General features: G+C 40.8%; 1 protein-coding gene across 2 annotated transcripts in view; it reads right to left on the bottom strand.

Moving 5' to 3' along the window:
• The window catches only part of ENTREP1 (endosomal transmembrane epsin interactor 1), a 69,542-nt gene that overhangs the window by 13,394 nt on the left and 32,004 nt on the right, over positions 1-24,144 (bottom strand). For both annotated transcript variants that reach the window (XM_081504310.1, XM_081504318.1), the window contains exons 3-6: positions 11,056-11,166; positions 5,702-5,830; positions 4,097-4,204; positions 3,852-3,985 (exon numbers count right to left, since the gene is read on the bottom strand). In XM_081504310.1, coding sequence (XP_081360436.1) covers positions 3,852-3,985; positions 4,097-4,204; positions 5,702-5,830; positions 11,056-11,166 — 482 coding nt within the window. The remainder of the gene's footprint in view (positions 1-3,851; positions 3,986-4,096; positions 4,205-5,701; positions 5,831-11,055; positions 11,167-24,144) is intronic.

Here is a 24,144-nt window from a genome sequence, read left to right as displayed (position 1 = left end):
ACCCAGGGATCGAACCTGGGTCTCCCGCATTGCAGGCAGATGCTTTACTGTCTGAGCCACCAGGGAAGCCCTGCTTATAAGAAAGAAAATTATCAATTGGGTTTATACAGCTAGTGCCTATGAAGTTGATTTATACTGAGAATCTAGCAAAGTCGGTCAAATTTAAAAATATCTCTCAGAGAATATGTATCTAAATGTGAATACATTTAGCCATTTTAAAAAGAAAAGTGGCAAAGAAGACATACAGATGGCTAACAAACACATGAAAAGATGCTCAGCATCACTCATTATTAGAGAAATGCAAATCAAAACCACAATGAGGCACCATTTCACACCAGTCAGAATGGCTGCTATCCAAAAGTCTACAAGCAATAAATGCTGGAGAGAGTGTGGAGAAAAGGGAACCCTCTTACACTGTTGGTGGGAATGCAAACTAGTACAGCCACTATGGAGAACAGTGTGGAGATTCCTTAAAAAACTGGGAATAGAACTGCCATATGACCCAGCAATCTCACTGCTGGGCATACACACTGAGGAAACCAGAATTGAAAGAGACGTGTGTACCCCAATGTTCATCGCAGCACTGTTTACAATAGCCAGGACATGGAAGCAACCTAGATGTCCATCAGCAGACGAATGGATAAGGAAGCTGTGGTACATATACACAATGGAATATTACTCAGCCATTAAAAAAAAATACATTTGAATCGGTTCTATTGAGATGGATGAAACTGGAGCCCATTATACAGAGTGAAGTAAGCCAGAAAGAAAAACACCAATACAGTATACTAATGCGTATATATGGAATTTGAAAGATGGTAACGATAACCCTATATGCGAGACAGAATAAGAGACACAGATGCATAGAACAGTCTTATGGACTCTGAGGGAGAAGGTGAGGGTGGGACGTTCTGGGAGAATAGCATTGAAACATGTATATTATCATATGTGAAACAGAACACCATTCCATGTTTGATGCATGAGACAAATGCTCAGGGCTGGGGCAATGGGATGACCCAGAGGGATGGGATGGGGAGGGAGGTGGGAGGGGGGTTCAGGATGGGGAACACATGTAAACCCATGGCTGATTCATGTCAATGTATGGCAAAAACTACTACAATATTGTAAAGTAATTAGCCCCCAACTAAAATAAGTAAATTTATTAAAAAAAAAAAAAAGAAAGAAAAGTAGGCAAGGGGCAGGGGGAGACAGGGGCATGGGATTAAGAGATACAAAGTACTATGTATAAAATTGATAAGCAAAAGGATATATTGTGTAGCTCAGGGAAATATAGCCATTGTTTTGTAATAACTTTAAATGAAGTATAAGCTATAAGAATACTGAATCCTGGGATGACCCTGAGAGATGGGATGGGGAGGGAGGTGGGAGGGAGGGTCAGGATGGGGAACACATGTACACCCATGGCTGATTCATGTGAATGTATGGCAAAACCACCACAATACTGTAAAGTAATTAGCCTCCAATTAAAAGAAAAAGAAAAAAAAATACTGAATCACTATGTTGCACACCTGAAAATGGGCTTCCCTGGTGGCTCGGTGGTAAAGAATCCGCCTGCCAATGCAGGAGATAAAAGACTCAGGTTCAATCCCTGGGTTAGGAAGATCCCTTGGAGGAAGAAATGGCAACCCCCTCTGGTATTCTTGCCTGGGAAATCCCATGGATAAAGGAGCCTGGCAGGCTAGTCTAGAGGGTCATAAAGAGTCCGACATGATTTAGTGACTAAACAACAACAACACCTGAAACTAATATAATATTGTAAGTCAACTTCAATTATAAAAAAATACATAAAAGGTTAAAAAAAAAAGTGGGCTGCACTCAGATATTAGTGGAATTTCTGAAAATGAGGGTGTTTGCCCATTGGAGTTATGAGCTAGGGCTCCAGGTACACACTTTAGATCTCAAGGGTGTTCTGCCTTACTCCCTCCCCCACGTTCCTCTCAGGAAGTTCTGGTTGGTAAAGCCCTTGATGAGAAGCTTGTCCGTCTTCTTCCAACCCATATTTGGCCAGGGGTGGCTCAGGAGTGAGACGGGCAAGTCCAGAGATGCATCCAGATCCTCAAAGACCCACACTGATAAGCATGCCATGGAGGCACAGAGAAGAGAAAGGAAAGAGAGAAGGGAAGGCTGGAGCGGGAGATCCCACGGGTCAGCACAACTTCTAAACCCACATGAGTCACTTTCCCTTTCTGCCACTGCAGGAAATTAAATCTGTCTGTCGCCTCCACTTAGGTCAACCAAGCGCTCACCCACAGGCTCAGAGAGCCAAGGAATTCTCCATGAAGATGGCATTTCTCTCCCCATCCTGTGAAATAACAGGCACTTTACTGTTCTTCAATGTGCCCTCTGTAGACAGCCTAACATTGGGCTAAGGTTTTAGCAAATGTGTCCTATAGTACATAAAGAATATGTGTTTTGTTGCTATGTCCCTCTGGCCTCCATAATTCTTGGTTCATTTCCAAAAAGACTACAGAAGTCATCCTGGCCCCTTAAGTTTCAAAATCCCAGTCCACCAGGCCCTGTACAACAGGGAGGCTGAGCTGTCCCCTGGGACCATCTGGCAGCCAGCTGACGCCCCCTCCAGCTTTGCAGTCATCTCTGCTTGCACGGAGGAGGGTGAGCAGGGGAGGGTCTGCGGCAGGGTTTAGATTTGATTCTGAGGGAAAGTCAGGAAGGTAAATCATGGAAAAGAACGTGAACAGCATCTGAGTGGGAGCTGCCACTAGTGACCTCTTTGAAAATCACACGTGGCTGTCCTGAGCACTAGGAAGTGGATTTCCAAAAACCCCAAGCCTGACACCAAATTTGTTTGACAACTCTCCACATGTACCTCAGGGTTAAAAGTAGAAATTCCTGGCCCTCTCATTAGCAATGGAAAGACACTAGTCTTTCTTACAGAATTCTATGCTTTTCTTTTAGGAGTTTAAATATAGGTGGGCTTTATCCTTTACATTTAGACTAAGAGCATCACTTCATACAGGAGGCCAACCCTAATGAGCTGACTCTTCCTTCAATCTCTCCACAGCCCACCCATCATTCCAAGTTAGGTAGCCCCACCTCCTGCACTCAAAACCTCCTTCTGAGTACTATTACTATCCTTTCAACACTTAGTTTTAATGACCTAGACTGTGAACTCCTTGTTAGGGGGAGGAAGTCAGTATAATTCATTTTGAATATCAATAACCCAGTATAGTGACTAGTAAGCAGTAGAGGATGGATTAAATGTTTGTTGAATGGATAAATGAAGTCTTTTTTTTTTTAGAAAGGTACAATTCTACAAGTGGCTAACAACCAAATGAATGCATGTGGCATTTTGTTCTACAAATGATGATTTTAGAGATTTAAGAAACAGACGGTAAAATTTTGAGCCAGAATTTGAAAAGGAACATAAACATGGTGTCTTTTTTTTTTTTCCTAGACCAAGGAGATGTGATTAATAATTAATCTTTTTTTAATGGCTGGGAAGAATTTCATGATTTCAAGACCTGCTGATGGTGTTACAATGAATATCGATTTGGCCCAAATGAGAGTGTTTCTAGGGTAACAGCAGTTCTCAATCATGTCAAATTACAGTAGTTATCTCACTGCGTGTCAGTTTTCCTGGGAAGCTAATTGAAATTGAAAAACTATATCCTTAGGTCAAGGCTTGACTTTTCTTTGGTTTCATGTAATTTGTCAGACCAAAAAGGAGAGCAGAAAAAAAAAAAAAAACAGAAGATCCTGGAAAATAACACAATGTCTAGATTCTGGAGAGAAGTCAGAGCTCATGCCGTGAGTTCTGATCCTTGAGCCTCAAGACTGAGAGGATGGGTAGGGGTACTGAGGGAGGATACCTGCGGTTCATCCGGGGTGTACACGAGTAAAACGTGGCAAAATAGGAAGGGGGAGGCGCTGGTGGCACGAAGTCATCAGGGTCTGGGATGCGTCTGTGTTCCTCCACTTCTTCTGCAGAAATCTGGGATTCATCCTAATTAAACAGCCATCTGTTAGTCAGGGAGAAAGGCAACAGATGACACAAAAAGATCTGAGGGTGGGCTCAGCAGCATCACTGATAGGCTGCCACCTCGTACAGACTTACGATGCAGGATCTTCGGGCTGCAAAGATCTGGAGGTAGCGAAGGGCAGCTGCCACCAAGCAGACGGTGGTGGTCAGGGCATTCAAGGCACACAGGGTGAAAAGGACTTTCTGGAACAGGAAACAATGACACATCTGAGTATCTCAAAACTGATGACCAGAATGCAACATAAAAACTTTTAAAAAATAATAACAACACTATCCTAGGAGGCCAATACTAATATGAAAATGCATGTAAAGGACTTACATGGTGTTTGGCTCATGCTAGGTGCCAAACAAACACTGGCTATTAATAAGACTGTCACACAACAGTGTGTATTTCTTAATTTTAAAAACTTATCTTAGAAGCTTCTTGTCCCGGGTAGACATGATACTACCATATTTCTTTTTGCATCAGAATCCTATCTGGAAATGTCTCTTCCAGGAAGGTACTGAATTTCCCTTCTAAAGTTGGTGTCCCCAGTGATAGTGAGTCCAACCTCCACGCTCCCGCAGCCTCCCACCAGGACAACATGCTCCTTCATTGGTGGCCACAGATTCTATTTCAGGCACCACTGGCAGAGCTGCCCCGGGGAACCAACTAGGACAACACAGGGAGCAGCCCAGCCCGAGTGTAAACAGTGCTTGTCGCCTCTAAACACATGCCTCAAAATAGCAGCAAAGCCAATTCCAAAAGTTTCTGTTGCTACAGTCCTGGCTTCTTAGTGGGGCTTTCCCCAAGCAAAGTTCTGGCTCAGAAAATCTGGGGGTGACTCAGCTACCAAAAATCCAGAAGCCAAAGAAAGAAGGCCATTTTTACAGCTTCCATAAACTCTGAGAGCTGGCAGCTTCTCTCTCTTTGCTTAGAGATTCCTCTTCCCCACAAAAAATAAACCCAAAACTAAGATCTAAAGGAAGCCATCAGTGAGGGACCATCCAAAAGCTAGTATCTCAGGGTTTACCAAATGATCGTGTCCCTCACTGGACTAACAGACCTTAAGTCAGGACATGATTTTTATCCATTTCTCCAGTATTTTTTTCCAGCTGGTATCATTTGTTTTTCATATCTTTGGCTTTAGTATAGTTGCAGCCTATTAAACAAGAGGTAGTGTCTTGAATTTCTCCTTCATTTTTTAGCCAATACATCTCCTTAGCCTAAGCGTCTTACAACAGCAATACTCAGTAACCCACAAGGTTCATTTAGGTCAACAAAGGAGCATCAGAACAGTGACAAATGGGCATGCACTTCAGAGGTTCTGCTGAAACTACGTCATATATGTGTAGCCACATCATGGGATGTATGTGTGCATATGTGTATATGTATGTGTAAATTTATACACATACACATATACATGTGTATGTATTTAGGCTCCTTTACCTTTTTTACTAGCTTATAATTCTGAACACAAATAAGCCATCTATTCATAACTTAAGAGGCAACAATAAATAACCTGTGGTCCCTTTTGTTCTCAATTCTGTCTCTGGGTCACTGATAAGGAGTCACTCATATCTGCTTTTAGCAGCATTATTTGAAGGAGGTAACAGAAGAGGAATATTTCAGGGAGCTTTGCCTTCCTCGGGGTCTCCGTGGTGTTTTTACTGGCTGGGGGTGGAATCCATTCCAGATACCTTGAGGAGAAGGTGAACAGCACTACAAGGCTGAACCGGGAAGAGTTTCAAGGCATTTTCTTTGTCTGTGCATTTGGCTGGTTGAAATTCTTCACAACAGAAGCAAATCTTGCCTTCACCTAAGTCCACCTTAAGGGGAAAAGGCAGAACAGTAATTTAATTATTAAGTAAAAATTCACGGGCCACACCATGGAGCAGCAATATCACAGAATGAGTTATGGTTGGGTTCAGGGTCAGGCAATGTCTACAGCAGTCAGGATAGGTTAGGTATGTTGTGGTTAATAACCAGCCCCCAAATTTCAGTGGCTTCATCAACCAGGGTTATTTCTTGACTGTGCTATATGTCCACTGCAGGTCAGCAGAGGGCTCTGCTCTTCATACTGCCGTGGGGTCCAAGGGTGATGGAGCATCTACTATCTTAGGACTAAGGATCACTATGCTAGAGCCATGGAGAGCACCTGATGAATTGTACACTGGCACTTATTAAAGCAGGGTTACAAGGTAAAAGGCAAGACGCTCAGTGAAATTTGAATTCAGATAAACAGATCATTCCTTAGAGTCAGTATGTCCCAAATATCGCACAAGTTAAGTTTACAGTAAAAAAACAAAAACTATTAGCTGTTTATTTGAAATTCAAATTTAGCTGGGTGCCTTTAGATTTGCTACTTCTGGTCACCCTAGCTTAAATCTTCTTAGAAATGACACTCATCGCATGAACTCAGTTTCATTTCCAAAACAAATCATATGGTTCCATTTATCCAAGAGGGCAAGGAAGTTCAGTCTACTGTGTGCCTGGAATGAGCTCAGGGTCTGTGTGGTGAACAGTAGCCCTAAACCACATAGGCTTAAATAGAACTCTTAAGTTCACATCTTTAATATGTTCACAGATTCTTGCACAAGTTGTGTGATATCTGAAGTGATAACATCACTGATGAGTAATCTCATATATTTTTAGTGAGATGATTTGCAAACTTTTGGTCACTTTTCCAAGTTTCTATTGACTCAGGTTGGGAACATACATATCAGCTGAACTGGGCTAATAAGACCCATAATTTGGGAGCAGAGTTTCATTCTTACTTACTCTGCAGCTTGAGCTGTTAAAGTTGGCTATATCATTTTGGCCAAAAAGAAAGGCCACACCTCTTTCATACTTGTTAAACTACAGAGGCAGTTTTGACTTCACTAGCTGCAAAGTTTTTCAGGCATCTTTAAGAATGACTGAATGTCTACAATGTTGTAGCTCAGTTCAGTTCAGTTGCTCAGTGGTGACCACTTAGGTCAACAGCTCCCGTGGGGATATGCAGAGTGGTATTCATAGCAGCATTGCTTTTATCGGCCAAAACCCAAACCACAACAGATAATAAGAAAACAGAACTGAGCTATTCAAAGGGGAAAAAAAAAGATGTTAGAGCTGTACCTCATGTAATTTTAAGTCAGGAAAACAATATACAGGTAAGTGGATACAACAGATTCCATTTTTGAAAAATAAGTCATGACAAACCTAGACAGCATATTAAAAAGCAGAGACATTACTTTGCCAACAAAGGTCCAAATAGTCAAAGCTATGATTTTTCCAGTAGTCATGTATGGATGTGAGAGATGGACCATAAAAAAGGATAAGCACTGAAGAATTGATGTTTTTGAACTGGGGTGTTGGAGAAGACTCTTGAGAGTCCCTTGAACTGCAAGGAGATCAAACCAGTCTATCCTAAAGGAAATCAATCTTGAATATTCATTGGAAGGACCGATGCTGAAGGTGAAGCTCCAATACTTAAGCCACCTGAAGCAAAGAGCTGACTCACTGGAAAAAACCCTGATGCTGGGAACAATTGAAGGCAGGAGACGAAGGGGATGACAGAAGACAAGATTGTTGGATGGCATCACCAACTCAATGGACATGAGTTTGAGCAAGCTCCAGGAGATGGTGAAGGACAGGGAAGCCTGGAGTGCTGCAGTCCATGGGGTCACAAAGAGATGGACATGACTGAGTGACTGAACAACAACAAAGCCCCACCCCAGACACATCTATGCAAGGTTACATAAACGTGAAAACATGAAAGGAAACCCCCCAGCTTATTACTGTGGATCTGGAATGACATGTGGGTCGTGAGGCAAAGAGGGAAGGAAAACATCCCTTCCTCAGAAAGACCCCACTTGTCAAATAGGCTCCCTAATGAAAACCAACTACAATACAGTCCTGTTAATGAACGTTTTTATTCATAAAGACATACAAAAAAAGCATCAAATGATTAACTATGATATCCCAGAATACTGAGGTTTAAAATGATTTTTAAGTTCCATCCCACACTTTTATGGATTGCCCAATTTTTACAATCATATAATCAGAAACAATCTCAGAGTTGGTTTTGTGGTAGTGGGAAATTTTTTTAATTAAAAATACACTTAAAAGCTTTAAAAAAAAATACTGATGTCCAGGCCCCCACTTCAGGGCAACTGAGAATATCTGGGTATAGGCCCAAGCTTGGATATTCTTTTTAAAAAGTTCCCCAAGTGATTCTAATAGCTGTCAAGGTAGAGAACCACAGAATTTCTCAGAAAAGTCAACTGTATGGACCTTTACACGTTGCAATTTGGCTTCTGTTTGTTCCAGAGCCCCCAGTGATCTACCACTTGGGCTACCTTCTGACTACTGCACTCAGAATCCTCTCCTCTCCTGGCTTCAACTCACTCCCTTTACTTATTATCTTTCAGGGCCCATCTCAAATACCTATGTTCCAGGTATCCTTTTCCCATCTTCCCAAGGGTCCAAGACCTTCTTCTTTTGCATCCCCAGAACACCATGTCTCACTCTGATGGCTGCATGCAGTCTCCTTGGCTTTGCATTTGGACGTTTATTCATTCCCTCCAAACACACTGATCAAGCACTTGCCACAGTGACCCCACTCCTCGTGCTATGTGATAAACTTCTAGGTCAGAAATGATGTCTGAATCTTCTTTCTACTCTCTGCAGTCTCTAGTATGGTGTCTTGCATAGAATAGATGCTACTCTTTTGTTGAACCATCTTGCAATGTATTATGACTTTTCACTTCTCTCCTGTGTCTGTTCTCTTTGTCCCTTTCAATTGTCTGTGTGATTAGTGACAGGGAGACCAAGCCTTGTTTAAAATTTTTTTTCTGGGAACTCTGTGTATATAAAGAAGTGTGTGAGGAGGTGCTGTTGAAAACTGTCCAGAATATGGAGAGCCAGACACTGTCCTCGGGGGAGATTTCAGAACAGGAGAAGAGAGAAGACAAGCGTATGAACACTTTTAGCCCCAAAAAGAAAAGGAGAAATGTTTCAGAGATGGACAGACAGGAATTCTGGAAGATCATCTTCTCTGGGGATCAGGGACTACTTCCTTAAAAAGATAATCATTGAATGAGGCATTAAAAGGCCGATCCTATTTGGATGAACAGGGAAGTAAGGGACAGTGAATGCTCAGGGAAGAGAGGCATTGTCAGGAACAGCAAAGGAGGGCAGGAACCTAGGTGGCTTGTGGGCTTGGGCTTGATTACAGTGGGAGAGAGGGACATGGGCAAGTCATAGAGGGCCTTAAACATCAGGAAACACTGTGAGCCTGTGCTTCCAAAACTTAAGGTTGTTAAGCAACAAAATGACAAAAACTTTTTTAAAACTGTGAAGGGTTGTTAAGAGCAACAAGTTTTTACTGAGTCCCCGAGGAATCTTCCCATCTGGGGAGATCATGAGCTTCTTGCAAGGATTCCATCACAGCGTTGTAAAAAACATGGTGGCCTTCTTCACTTGCATCCTGCTGGTTTTGACTGGCTGAGAACGCCATGGAACCAAGTTCCAAATAGATGAGGTTTACTATAACTCGTAGAATCTACTTTTTTTGGGGAGGACATGTCATGAGACATGCTGAATCTTAGTTTCCTGACCTGTGCCCTCAACGTTGGGAGCATGGAGTCTTAACCACTGGATGGTCAGGGAATTCCCAGGAGTCCACTTCCCTGCCACAGGGAGATATTTGTGATGGAAAAGTCCTCTTAAAAAGTTCAGAGATGGCCAGAAATTTTACTTCTGGGCACATACTCCAGAGAATTGACCCATTTCCATGACAGCATTGTTTACAATAGCCAAAAGGTAGAAAGAATCCTAGTGTCCTCCAATGGATGAAGGGTAAACAAAACGTGACCTCTATGGACAGTGAAATATTTATTATTCAGCCTTAAAAAGAAAGGAAATTCTGACACATACTACAACATGCAGATGTATTGAGGGTGTTATACTAAGTGAAATAAACAATTACTAAAAGACAAATACTGGATGATCCCACTTATATCAGACAACCAGAGCAATCAAATCTGTAGCATCATAAAGTAGAAAAGTGGTTGGCAGAGGCCAGAGGGAAGAGGGAATGGAAAGTAGCAGTTTAAAATATATAGTGTTGGATTTCCCTGGTGATCAAGAACCCACCTGCCATGCAAGGGACATGGGTTTGACCCCTAGTCCGGGAAGATTCTACATGCAGTGGGGCAACTGTGCCCGTGCACCACAACAAGAGAAGCCACCGCAGTGAGAAGCCCACGCACTGCAACTAGAGAGTAGCCCCCGCCCTCTGCAACTGGAGAAAGCCTGTGTGCAGCAATGAGACCCAGTGCAGTCATAAATAAATAATAAATAAATTTTCAAATAAAATAAAATGTATAATGTCAGCTTTGCAAGATGGAAAGAGTTCTAAAGATTGGCTGCACAGCGAGGTGAATGTATTTAACACTAGTGAATGGTTAAGATGGTATGTTTTATGCTATGTAAACTTTACCACAATTAAAAATTAGAAAAAAAATTGGGATAGTACAGGTTCACAAACTCTTATCTATGACTCTGAAATCCCCAAAGCTCTGGACACCAAAAATTTTTGATTACAGTCTGCTGTCTCCCGACTCCACTGAGGTGCTAAAGAATGAAGAGTCTATGTGTCACATTTATCTTCTAAAAATTGGAAAAACTCTGAATGCTGAAAGGCCTCCAGAAGTTTCAGATAAAGGACTGCTAACCTGAATTCTGATAATATCCATCTTTCCTCTTTAGACGAGAGCAGATAGATACTGACTGTGGACAACTGATCCATCTATTCACTGACTAATGATGCATTATATTGCTGTGGTTTTGGGGTTCTACTGGCTGGTCCCTGCTTTAGAAAAACTAATCGACAATCTGAGTAAAATAATCAGCAGTTAGTTCTTTATCTTGCTTTCCCACTTCCTTTTACTCACTTCAGGTCTCACTTTAGGACACTGCATGGCCCTGTGTCCAGCCACATCCTGGCACCCAAGATGCTGGGCAGGCCACGGTTGACACAGGCACAAAGTGATGTTTCAGGACAGCTTACCAGATCACACCTGGGCACACTGGACACAAACTGAGCACCCTGGCAGCCAAGAATAAATCCGGCTAAATTCAGGAGGACACACACCACAGACAGCAGTACAAAGAGATTCACCTGAAACAGCAAGAAAAGAGGCAGTTAGGGAAAAGATGACGGCTAAATGCAGAGACAGATTTTTTCTAAGTAACAAGACTCACTCTTTTCCTAGAGAAAACAAAAGTCAGAATCATGTTTTTAATGGGCAAACTTTTCCCCCTCACTTTTTAGAATGCTTTAAATTGTGCTGAGGAATGCCACTGACCCTCAAGTCTTCTCAATTTCAAGTCCCTATTTTTCTTCCTCTTTGCAAATAATAGAGTCCTGACTTTTAGCTGTACATGACATTAAGCCATGGCTATTTCCTCCTTGAGCCACTGTTATTTCTTCCAAATTTTACAGGATCATGGTAATTGGATAAACGGAGAATTCTAGAACATAAGTGGAACCCAGGAAAATCAAGGAGTTCAGAGCCATTACCAGCCAGAAATCATAGTATATGTGTAAAAATAAAATAAAGGTGAGTCTTTTTTTCAGTTCCAAACACCATTGGTACTAAAGAAAAGGCGTGCAATGATCTTCCAAGTACTCATCTCCAAAGTTAAATATTACAAAGACTATGCTAAATGATTAAGAACTGACAGAAATCAATCAAGAAGCCAGTATTTACTTAGCACAAATTAGAAACTACAAAGAATCTTTCAACCTGATTTTTCAAACATATTTGCAAAAGACTTAAAACCTGAAAGATTTTCAATCTTTTGCAAATATTAAAGATTGAAACTAATGATTATCAGTTTTAGAACCAAGCATCATTTCAGGGAGTCAATATGTCAGGACTGGCTGGTAAATGAGTTAACATGTGAAGTCTAGAGAAAGCTCTTTCCTTACTACTGGTATTTCAAGAACCTTGAAAGTATCTCCCAGACCCAACTTATGAGTCAATATTTAATATTACATGAGGTCCCTTTTCTTAAGAGGAATTCTTCCTTCCTCTCCAAGAGGAGTCTAAGAACTGCAAACGCCAACTGACTCCAAGAATCCAGACCCTTCCTGAACCTGACTGAAGACTCTTTCTTGACCGATGAACAAGGAGACTTGTTTTTCAACAAGTCTAGCTTCTGCTTCTCTCCTTTTTTGTCAATTGGTAAAAGGATTATGTGCCCTGTCACCAAATATTGGGGAAAATGCTGGAAGTGGCCTCTGTGTTGCCATTTCCCAGGCTAGATTCCTCCCTGTTTGTAAACTTGACTTGCACTGTGCTCCCATGCAAGAGCCCGCCTTTTTACTCTCATCCCTGATCATGCTTAAGCTTTTTGGGAAATGAGAATTCATAATTGGCAAAAGACAGGACACGGTCTTCTTACATGGGTTTCTTCCATGTCCTGGCAGTTGCTACTCAAAGACACCTAACACATCTGGAATCTTTACACTCAACAACACAATTATTGTTACTATGGGGAATCTTGAACTTGCCTTTGGAAATTTTCTTTTAATGAATATCAGATGACTTGAAAAGAAAACATAGTTATAATCCTTATACCCACCAGCCCACCACTAATCTTCCTAACTGAAAATCAGCAGCATCAGATATAGAATGGGTGAGAATCTATTACCCAACATTGGACCTCAAGTCTCTTCATTAGAATCTTGAATCCAGCTCATCAAAAGACATCAGTAAGAAATCAATAGGCAAGCCAGACTTGGAGAAAACATTTCATGCCTATATTGAATAAAGAAGCTATGTCTAGAATATACAAATAACTTCCTAACTCAATAATAAAAAGACAAATAACTCAATTAAGACAATCAGGCAAAAGACTTGAACAGAGATGTCACAAACAAAGATATATGAATAGCCAAGAAGCAGATGAAAAAGTGCTCAACATCATTCAGTTCAGTTCAGTCGCTCAATTGTGTCTGACTCTTTGCGACCCCATGAATCACAGCACATCAGGCCTCCCTGTCCATCACCAACTCCCGGAGTCTACCCAAACTCATGTCCATCGAGTCGGCAATGCCATCCAGCCATCTCATTCTCTGTCGTCCCCTTCTCCTCCTGCCCCCAATCCTTCCCAGCATCAGGGTCTTTTCCAATGAATGAACTCTTCGCATGAGGTGGCCAAAGTATTAGAGTTTCAGCTTCAACATCAGTCCTTCCAATGAAACCCAGGAATGATCTCCTTTAGGATGGACTGGTTGGATCTCCTTGCAGTCCAAGGGACTCTCAAGAGTCTTCTCCAACACCACAGTTCAAAAGCATCAATTCTTCGGCACTCAGCTTTCTTTATAGTCAAACTCTCACATCCATACATGACTACTGGAAAAACCACAGCCTTGACTAGATGGACCTTTGTTGGCAAAGGAATGTCTCTGCTTTTTAAAATGCTGTCTAGGTTGGCCATAACTTTCCTTCCAAGGAGTAAACGTCTTTTAATTTCATGGCACCAATCACCATCTGCAGTGATTTTGGAGCCCCAAAAAATAAAGTCTGACACTGTTTCCACTGTTTCCCCATCTATTTCCCATGAAGTGATGGGACCAGATACCATGATCTTAGTTTTCTGAATGTTGAGCTTTAAGCCAACATTTTCACTCTCCTCTTTCGCTTTCATCAAGAGGCTCTTTATTTCCTCTTCACTTTCTGCCATAAGGGTGGTGTCATCTGCATATCTGAGGTTATTGATATTTCTCCTGGCGATCTTGATTCCAGCTTGTCCTTCTTCCAGCCCAGTGTTTCTCATGATGTACTCTGCATATAAGTTAAATAAGCAGGGTGACAATATACAGCCTTGACGTACTCCTTTTCCTATTTGGAACCAGTCTGTTGTTCCATGTCCAGTTCTAACTGTTGCTTCCTGACCTGCATACAGGTTTCTCAAGAGGCAGGTCAGATGGTCTGGTATTCCCATCTCTTTCAGAATTTTCCACAGTTTATTCTGATCCACACAGTCAAAGGCTTTAATCATCACTGAATGCAAATTAAAACCACATTGGGATTACCTCGCACCAAGTAGAATGGTTAAAATTAAAGACCGACAAGAGCAAGTGTTGGTGAGGATAAGGAGCATGTGGACTCTCAAACACTGCTTGTCCAAGTATAAAATAGTACCAACACTTTGGAAAACTATATGGAAAGAGGAGGGGGAGTAACTTTCCAGTGGAGAAACCTGACAAACACTAAATTAATGAGGTGACCAAGGTTAACATTACTGATACCCAACATTCTTGACATCCTCTAATAGAGATGGCACTTTACTTCCTCCCCCAAATTCATAAAAACTTCAGTCTAATCATGAGAAAACATCGGATAATCCCAACTGAAATACATTCTAAAAAATACCTGAGCAGTACTCTGCAAAACAGTCAAGGTCATCAAAACATGAAAGTTTGAGAAATGGTTACAGCCAGGAGGATCCCAAGGAGATATGACACTTAAACGTAATGCGGTGTCCTGGGATGGAATCATAGACAGAAAAAGGACAGTGGGCAAAAACTAAGGAACTCTGAAGAGTATAGACTTTAGTTAATAATAATATATCAATGGATTTCCCTGGTGGCTGAGATGGTAAAGAATCTACCTGCAATGCAGGAGACCAGGGTTCGATCCCTGGGTTGGAAAGATCCCCTGGAGAAGGAAATGGCAACCCACTCTAGTATTCTTGCCTGGAGAATTCCATGGACAGAGGAGCCTTGAGGGCTACAGTGCACAGGGTTGCAAAGAGTTGGACATTACTGAGTGACTAGCACTTGCACTTTTCACTTTCAATATATCAATACTGGTTCACTAATTGTGCCAAATGTACCATACCAATGTAAGATATCAATAATAGAGGAAACTGGGTATGGGGTACACAGGACCACTCTGTACTATCTATGCAATATTTCTATAAAACAGTGCTTACACAGTCGTGTCCGACTGTCTAAGGCCCCATGGACTGTAGCCTACCAGGATCCTCTTTCCATGGAATTTTCCAGGCAAGAATATTGGAATGAGCTGCCATTTCCCATTCCAGGGGATTTCCCAACCCAAAGATCGAACACTCATCTCCTGCATCTCCTGCATTGACAGGTGGATTCTTTACCATTAGCATTACCTGGGAAACTCTTCTGTAAAACTAAAACTATTCTAAAATAAGAAACATACGGAGGGCTAATAAACATGTGAAAAGATGCTCAACATCACTCATCATTAGAGAAATGCAACTCAAAACCACCATGAGGTATCATCTCACACTGGTCAGAATGGCCATCGTCAAAAAGTTTAAAAGTCTACAAACAGTAAATGCTGGAGAGGATGTGAAGAAAAAGAAACCCTCTTACACTGCTGGTGGGAATGCAAACTGGTATAGCTGCTATGGAGAACAGTATGGAAATTCCTTAAAAAACTGGGAATAGAAATGCCATATGACCCAGCTTTAAAAAGCTGGCTTAAAATTCAACATTCAAAAAATTAAGATCATGGCATCTGGTCCCATCACTTCATGGCAAATAGATGCAGAAACAATGGAAACAGTGACAGACGTTATTTTCTAGGGCTCCAAAATTACTGCAACCATGAAATTAAAAGACGCTTAGTTCTTGGAAGAAAAGCTATGACCAATCTAGACAGCATATTAAAAAGCAGAGACATGACTTTGCCAACAAAGGTCCATATAGTGAAAGCTATGGTTTTTCCAGTAGTCATGTATGGATATGAGAGTTGGACCACAAAGAAGGCTGAGCACCGAAAAACTGATGCTTTTGAACTGTAATGTTGGAGAAGACTCTTGAGAGTCCCTTGTACTGCAAGGAGATCAAACCAGTCCATCCTAAAGGAAATCAATCCTGAATATTCACTGGAAGGACCAATGCTGAAGCTGAAGCTCCAATAGTTTGGCTACCTGATATGAATACTTTTCCAACTCATTAGAAAAGACCCTGATTTTGGGAAAGACTGAAGGCAGGAGGAGAAGGGGATGACAATGGACAAGATGGTTGGATAGCATCACTGACTCAATGGACATGAGTTTGAGCAAACTCGAGGACATGGTGAAGGACAGGAAAGTCTGGCATGCTGCAGTCCATGGCATCACAAAGAGTTGGACATGACTGAGCAACTGAACAACAAAGAAAGATGGTAACAACAATCCTACATGCAGCGCGACAAAGGAGACACAGATGTAAAGAATAGACTTTTGGACTCAGTGGGAAAAGGTGAAGGTGGGATGATTTGAGAGAACAGCACTGAAACATGTACATCACCATATGTAAAATGATAACCAGTGCAAGTTCAGTGCATGAAGCAGGACACCCGCAGTCGGCGCTCTGGGACAACCCAGAGGGATAGGGGAGGAAGGGAGGTGGGAGGAGGGTTCAGGATGGGGGGACACATGTATACCCACAGCCGATTCATGTTGATGTATGGCAAAAATTATCACAATATTGGAAAGTAATTATCCTCCAGTTAAAATGAATAAATAAATTTTTTTTAAACTGCAAAAAATCTGAATATATACCTACAATTTCACTGCTAGGAATAGACCAAAGAAATAAATGCAATTGCCCACAAAAGGACTTACAAAAGGATGTTTACATTAGCATTATTCAAACTCGGCCAAAAATGAAAAGATGAAAAGAGCTCAAATAACCAACAACAGAAGAATATATAAACAAATTGTGGTATTTTCAAATGATGGAATACCTCTAGCAGTATAAAGGAACAAACCTCTGATACACAAAGACAACATGCAGTTCAAAGACATTACATTGAGTAAAACAGGCCAGATACTGTACGATTCTACTTACATGAAGTTCAAGAACAGACAATCATGGTGAGAGAAATCAGAAGAGCAGTTGCCCTCCCAGAGGAGGTGTGATGTGAGGGGACTGATTAAGAAGACATAAGGGAACTTTCTGGAGTGATAAAAATGTTTTCTCTCTTGTTTTGGATATTGACTACATGGGTGTATCCGATTGTCAAAACTTAACTAATTGAATACTTATGATCTGGGGTTTATATAAATTATACTTAATATGTATTTTTTAAATAAGGAAGAAAATTCTAAGTCCAGCTGTCAAGACAGCAGGGTGAGATCATATAATGTCAGAACAACAAAGATAAGAGAAGGCCCCAGGGATTCATTGCCTAATGGGTTGGCTTCTTTTCTACAGTGGAGGGGCTGCTAATGAGAGTCAAAGTCACATCACCAGAATGGCCACCAGCAAACCCCAGAATAAAGACCTGCCCCAAGGCACACAGGTTGTGTACAAAACTGCCATTCACTCTTTCCCAAATTTATTCCTGATGTGGATTTTTTATTACTATTATTATAACTCTGGCCAAACATTGGCCAAATGGTCACCTAATGACTCTAGTGTAGATCACTGTAGCATATATCAGACATGGTGGCTATTACGATACCAAGCACATGTCTTTCAGAGATTAAATCAGGCTCAACTATATGAAATATTGGAGTTACACGGGACTCAGGATTTAAATGGACCTTCAGAATGGACCCATCTGGCTTTTACCTAGTTATAATGGTATAACTTCCAAGACTCAAATATCCACCCCATCTATCACCAGATGGAGTCCTCTCAAACAGAAGACAGTAAAAAATCAGCTGCTAGTAAAGAACATCATAGTCAAAAGCCCACTCAGTTATACCTTGAAAGCAGAATTTATTATACTGGTATTTTCTTCTATTGTCAACAATTCTTGCCTTTAAAAAATCATTGCATGTGATCTGGATTTCTCTTTGTGGAAGGCACCTGAATTTTTAATCAGGACACTTGGTTCAAATTCAGGCTTTCCCCTTGCTTGCCGTGATATCTTAGACAATCTCTATCTCTGTAAGACTTGCTTTTCTCATCTGTTAGAAAGGTCTATTGTCCTACTGGGAGAAAATACATGCAAATGATACAACCGACAAGTGCTTAATTTTCAAAATAAACAAGTAACTCATACAACTCAACAACAACAAAAAACCTGATTGAAAAGTGGACAGAAGATCTAAACTGACATTTTTCCAAATAAGACATACAGATGGCCAACATGTACATGAAAAGATGCTTAACATCACTGATTATTAGAGAAATGCAAATCAAAATTACGATGAGGTACCATCTCACGCCAGTCAGAATAACCATCATCAAAAAGTCGACAAACCACAAATCCTGGAGAGGCTGTGGAGAAAAGGGAATCCTCCTACAGTGTTGGTGGGAATGTAAATTGGTGTAGCCACTGTGGAAAACAGCAGGGAGGTTTTTCAAAAAATAGAGTTACCATATGATCCAGCAATCCCACTTGGGGCATATTCTGGACAGAATTATAATTTGAAAAAATGCATGCATCTCTATGTTAATAGCAGCACTATTTACAACATGTAAGACATGGAAACAACTTAAATGTCCATCTACAGATGAATGGATGAAGACAGTGTGGTAGATATATACAATGGAATACTACTCATTCACAAAAGAGACAGAAATAATGTCAAGATGGACCTAGAGATTATCATGCTAAGTGAAGTGTGAGAGAGACAAATATCATGATAGTACTTATATGTGGAATCTAAAATATGACAAAAATGAATTTACCTATGAAACAGAAACAGATTCACAGACATAAAGAACAGGCTTTTGGTTGCCAAGCAGGAGAGAGGGTAAAGGAGAGATGGAATGGGAGTTTGGGATTAGCAGATGCAAACCATTATATATAGAATAAATAAACAATAAGGTCCTACTGTATAACACAGGGAACTATATTCAATATTCTATGATAAACCATAATGGAAAAGAATATGAAAAATAATGTACTTATATGTATAATTAAACCACTTTGCTCTATACTAGAAATTAACACAACACAGTAAATCAACTATACTTCAATAAAATAAGTTTTTAAGAAAAAGATCTATCATCCCAGGTACTTCCCAAGATTAATGAGAGAATAACACAAAATGATGTACATGAAAATCTTTTATATGCTGCAAAATACCAGGCAACCAGTTTTACTATTGCTAACAATAGGCGTTTTGCCTTTGTGGGGAAGACTTTTTATTACAAAATGAATTTCACAAAATGTGTTTCACTAGTTTCCAGTAGCAGCAACTTGTTCTTACACTTGTGAGGCATAACTGCCCCCAACCCCCAAATTTATGGCAGCTGGAAAGGATAGTCAGTTACTACAGTCCACCTGTAATAATCTGTAGGTATATTATTTCCAAAACTCTTCCATAAATTCTCTCTGCAGCCTGCTTTAGGAACTTACTCCACCATGCTGACCATTGACACATGTGTGTGAAGTGTCTCCTATTGGCCCCTCCAGATCCTCTCTCTGCTCCCCATACTTCTGCCCTCCTCCCGGGGAGACTGATCTGCAGACTGTATCAATGGGGCTCCTCTGCCCTCTGGTGTCTGGTTTGGTTCAGTCAGTGGGAGCCCTGGAAGAAGACCCAAGGGAGAGAGGAGGATGAGGTTGGGGTAGTTATTCTCCTGGTTCCTTCTCTGCAGCCTCAGGCTGGCTGTGCCCCTCATGAAAAGCCACAGGTCTTCTCAAGGGCTCCTCAGTACATGATCCCAACTTCTAGACTCTGACTACCCTTCCCCTGTCAGGACTACACCCTGCACAGATCTTTGTGAACTGCCCCTTAATGAACTTCTTGTCTATAATTTTATCATTATAGCATTTTACCAAGACTTTCTATGTAAAATTTTTCCATATATTTAGCCTAAATTTTTCCCTGCTCTTTAAGCATATCTCCTATTGTTCTCACTTCAAACTGAATATTACTTGCTCAATGAAGTGAACCCCATGGGTTACAGTTCCTGAATTCTACTGAAGCCAATTCCTCACTGTGATTTACCAACATGCATGTGTACATGCATGCTAAGTCACTTCAGTCGTGTCCGACTCTGTGCAACTCTATGGACTGTAGCCCATCAGGCTCCTCTCAGGCTCCTCTCAGGCTCCTCTGTTCATGCAAATTCTCCAGGCAGGAATACTGGAGTGGGTTGCCATGCCTTCCTCCAGGGGTTCTTCCCAACTCAGGGACCAAACTCGCATCTCTTTCAACCCCTGCACTGGAAGGTGGGTTCTTTACCATTAACACCACCTGGGAAGTTGGTATTTACCAACAGGAAACAGAAAAGCCCAGAGTTCATGGAGAAAAGTCTTTCTAGAATTTATACTTGAGCCATGAAAGACTGAGGGGCCCAAGAAGTAGAGAGTTTGCCTCATTGCATCCTGTGGCTTTCAAGAGCAAAATGCAAAATCCAAGATCCAAAGAGGTGGTCCTTTCACAAGGACTGGCAACATGAGTTAAGCCTTTTATGGTTTTAGTTTCATTGTTACTAACTTGAATCATATGTATTTTCTGGTACTTATACACCAGGTAGTTTGCCACAAAAGGTATGTTTGTCTTTCCTTTTCTTTTCTATTTTTTGGCCACCCCACACAGTATATGGGATCTTAAATTTCCCCTCCAGGGATGGAACCTGTCCCCCTGTAATGTAAGTGTGGAGTCTTAACCACTGGACCTCCCAGGGAAGTCCTCAGAGGTATGTTTTTCAGTTGAGTATTTGGAATTCACCTTAACACTGATCTCTTGCAAATGTGTCCCCAGTCCATTCCAGGGCTCAATTAAGTGACCCAATAAGAGAATCAGTATGGGGAAGCCATCCAATAAGAAACATCACCTGCAATTTGCTTATTCCAGCCTGCTGAAAGTTCTTCATAATTTCCATCACATTGTTGTTGTTCAGTCGCTCAGTCGTGTCTGACTCTTTGTGACCCCATGGACTGCAGCACACCAGGCTTCCCTGTCCTTCACCATCTCCCAGAGTTTGTTCAAACTCATGTCCATTGAGTCAGTGATGCCGTTCAACCTCATCCTCATCCTCTGTCGTCCACTTCTCCTCCTGCCCTCAATCACTCCCAGCATCGGGGTCTTTTCCAATGAGTTGGCTCTTTGCATCAGGTAGCCAAAGTATTGGAGCTTCAGCTTCAGCATCAGTCCTTCCAGTGAATATTCAGGGTAGAAATCTTTATAATTGACTGGTTTCGTCTCCTTGCTGTCCAAGGGACTCTCAAGAGTCTTCTCCAACACCACAATTCTAAAGCATCTATTCTTCATCACTCAGCTTTCTTTATGGTCCAACTCTCACATCTGTACATGGCTACTGGAAAAACCATAGCTTTGACTATATGGACCTTTGTCAGCAAAATAATGCTTTTCAATACGCTGTCTAGGTTTGTTATAACTTTTCTCACATAACATCATTAAATAATTATGGCTGTCACAGCTTGGTATTGTTGAGTCCTTTTTGATACAATATTTCTATCTCTAAATAGACTGACCTTTCCCTGCTGCTTAAGGAGTTTTATTTTGCTTTTTAGTTCCCTACTGCTCTAAACTCAAGATTCACCTGAAAATCAACTATGTATCTTTAAATAAATAGTTTCACTAATTGCGTGAAGATAGAGTAGCTTAAAATGAATAGGTTTAAAATAGTGAATTGAACATAAGCATTTAGTTCTACTAAGTCCTGAAAACCCATTAAATTGACAATAAAGGAAATATTTTTAATGCAGAAATTCATAAGGACCGAAAGGAAAAAATTTAGAAGTTAGAATGCTAGTGTGCAAGCGTGAATTGACTCAGGGGTCCTAAGAAAACTGAATCCTACAACAGCAATGACGAAAGCCAAAACCGTCGCTACATGTTCAAAAATGGGTGGCAGCAGATACCTCTGGATGTAAAAGTGAAGCTAAAGATAGAACTGGATGAGAGTCTAAGAAGCAATTAGAAAATGGAGTGGGAATGCAAACTAGTACAGCCACTATGGAGAACAGTGTGGAGATTCCTCAAAAAACTGGAAATAGAACTGCCATATTCCCCAGAAATCCCACTGCTGGACATACACACTGAGAAAACCAGAATTGAAAGAGACACGTGTACCCCAATGTTCATCACAGCACTGTTTATAATAGCCAGGACATGGAAGCAGCCTAGATGCCCATCAGCAGACAAATGGATAAGGAAGCTGTGGTACATATACACAATGGAATATTATTCAGCCATTAAAAAGAATACATTCAAATCAGTTCTAATGAGGTGGATGAAACTGGAGCCTATTACACAGAGTGAAGTAAGCCAGAAAGAAAAACACCAATACAGTATACTAACACATATATATGGAATTTAGTAAATCAGTAAAGATAACCCTGTATGCGAGATAGCAAAAGATACACAGATATATAGAACAGTATTATGGACTCTATGGGAGAGGGTGAGGGCAGGATGATATGGGAGAATGGCACTAAAGCATGTAAATTATCATATGTGAAACGAATCGCAGTCCAGGTTCTATGCATGATACAGGATGCTCGGGGCTGGTGCACCAGGATGACCTGGAGGGATGGGATGGGGAGGGAAGTGGGAGGAGGGTTCTGGAACGGGAACACATATACACCCATGGTGGATTCATGTCAATGTATGGCAAAACCAATACAATATTGTAAAGTAAAAAATAGATAAATAAACTAATTTAAAATAAAAAGAAAATGGTACAACCACTATGGGAAACTAGTGGCAGTTTCTAATGAAGTTAAGTATCTATCATCCTATGATTCAGCAATTCACCTTTAGGTACATACATTAACGTATATGCCCACAAAAAGACATGTACAAGAAAGTTCATAGCAATTGGTTCATAATAACCAAAAACTGGAAAACAACCCAAATGTCCAAGAATAGGAGAGTAGAGGAACAAATTGTAGGACCCTCTTAAATGAAATAAAACCCACTGCTATGGTTTGAATGTTTGTGTTCCCCCAAACTCATAAATCGAAATCCTAGCCCCAGAGTGACAGTATTAGGAGGTAGGGGTCTTTAGGAGGTGATTAGGTCATGATGGGCAAGCATAAATTTATCAGTGGTCCTGAGAAAAGTGAATCTTACAACAGCGATGAGGAAAGCCAAAACAACAGAATTTATTTCTCATGAATGAGATTAGTGAATTTGTGTATGTATTTTGCCATTTAAATATCAAAAGCTCACCAAATTATTTCTATTAGAAACTTCTCAAAAAGGTTTAATTCAAAAAAATACTACTGCTGCCTCAGAATCCTTTTCTTTCACACTTTCTTTCATCTTTTAATTTCCCAAGAAAACATCACTGGTACCCATGTAGTCATGATGCTTTATTTTTCCTCAGATGATGCTGTTGAAAATAAATGAAAATCAGAATACACTTTTCTCCAGTGGGGTACAAAAACATAGGTCATCTTAAATATTACTGAACGAATGAACAAATCAATCAATGAATAAATGAAAGAAAATTGATTCTTATGATAAACACTATTTGGAGGTATCATGCATCCTTATCAATATTGTGGAACATACACAGACAGGCCCTGAAGGGCAGTCACCAGATTGACTCTCACTGCTTGCATGAAAATGGCTACTGCTATTGCTCCTGGTGGGAACTCACCACTTCCTGGGGAACAAAGATGGGAAGGGCTGGGACTCCTTTCCCATCATTTCATAGGAACGAGTGGGTGTAGTGAGTGAGTGGGTGGAAGAACTAAGTACCCAGTGCATAGAATTCAGGTCACATTTTCCCACTGAAACGAGAACATTATGTGATCTGGCTGGGAATGTGACTGAAATTCTAACTTGTATGTTCTCAGAGACAAGAAGTCCCAGCTCCAAACCACTGATCAGTCACTGGTTAATACGACGAATGTCATAGGATGTACGACAATGAACAAAAACTCTTATTTGACTCTTAACATTTACAATTTTAATTCAGTTTGGAGAAGCATTTTAATACACAGATGTAGAATCAAGGGGCCCTTGTAGGGCCAAGTTATCTAAATACAACACAATGACACCAGGTGGAGAAAAAAAGGAAGACACTAAACTAAAATCTTTCTGAACTAGTTTAGTAAAATGACTCTTCTGATAAGACTGTTCAGCACCATGGCAACCAACAAAACATAATAAATCACAGTGACTCACAAAGCCAGCCTCTGGCTGCTTTAACCCTGTTTCAGGAGCTCACACATGC

This window comes from Giraffa tippelskirchi, chromosome 1 (assembly GCF_054371585.1).
Source record: "Giraffa tippelskirchi isolate mGirTip1 chromosome 1, T2T-mGirTip1v1.2.pri, whole genome shotgun sequence".
In the NCBI taxonomy this organism is placed as follows: Eukaryota; Metazoa; Chordata; class Mammalia; order Artiodactyla; family Giraffidae; genus Giraffa; species Giraffa tippelskirchi.
This window is presented reverse-complemented; position numbering and strand designations above follow the sequence as displayed.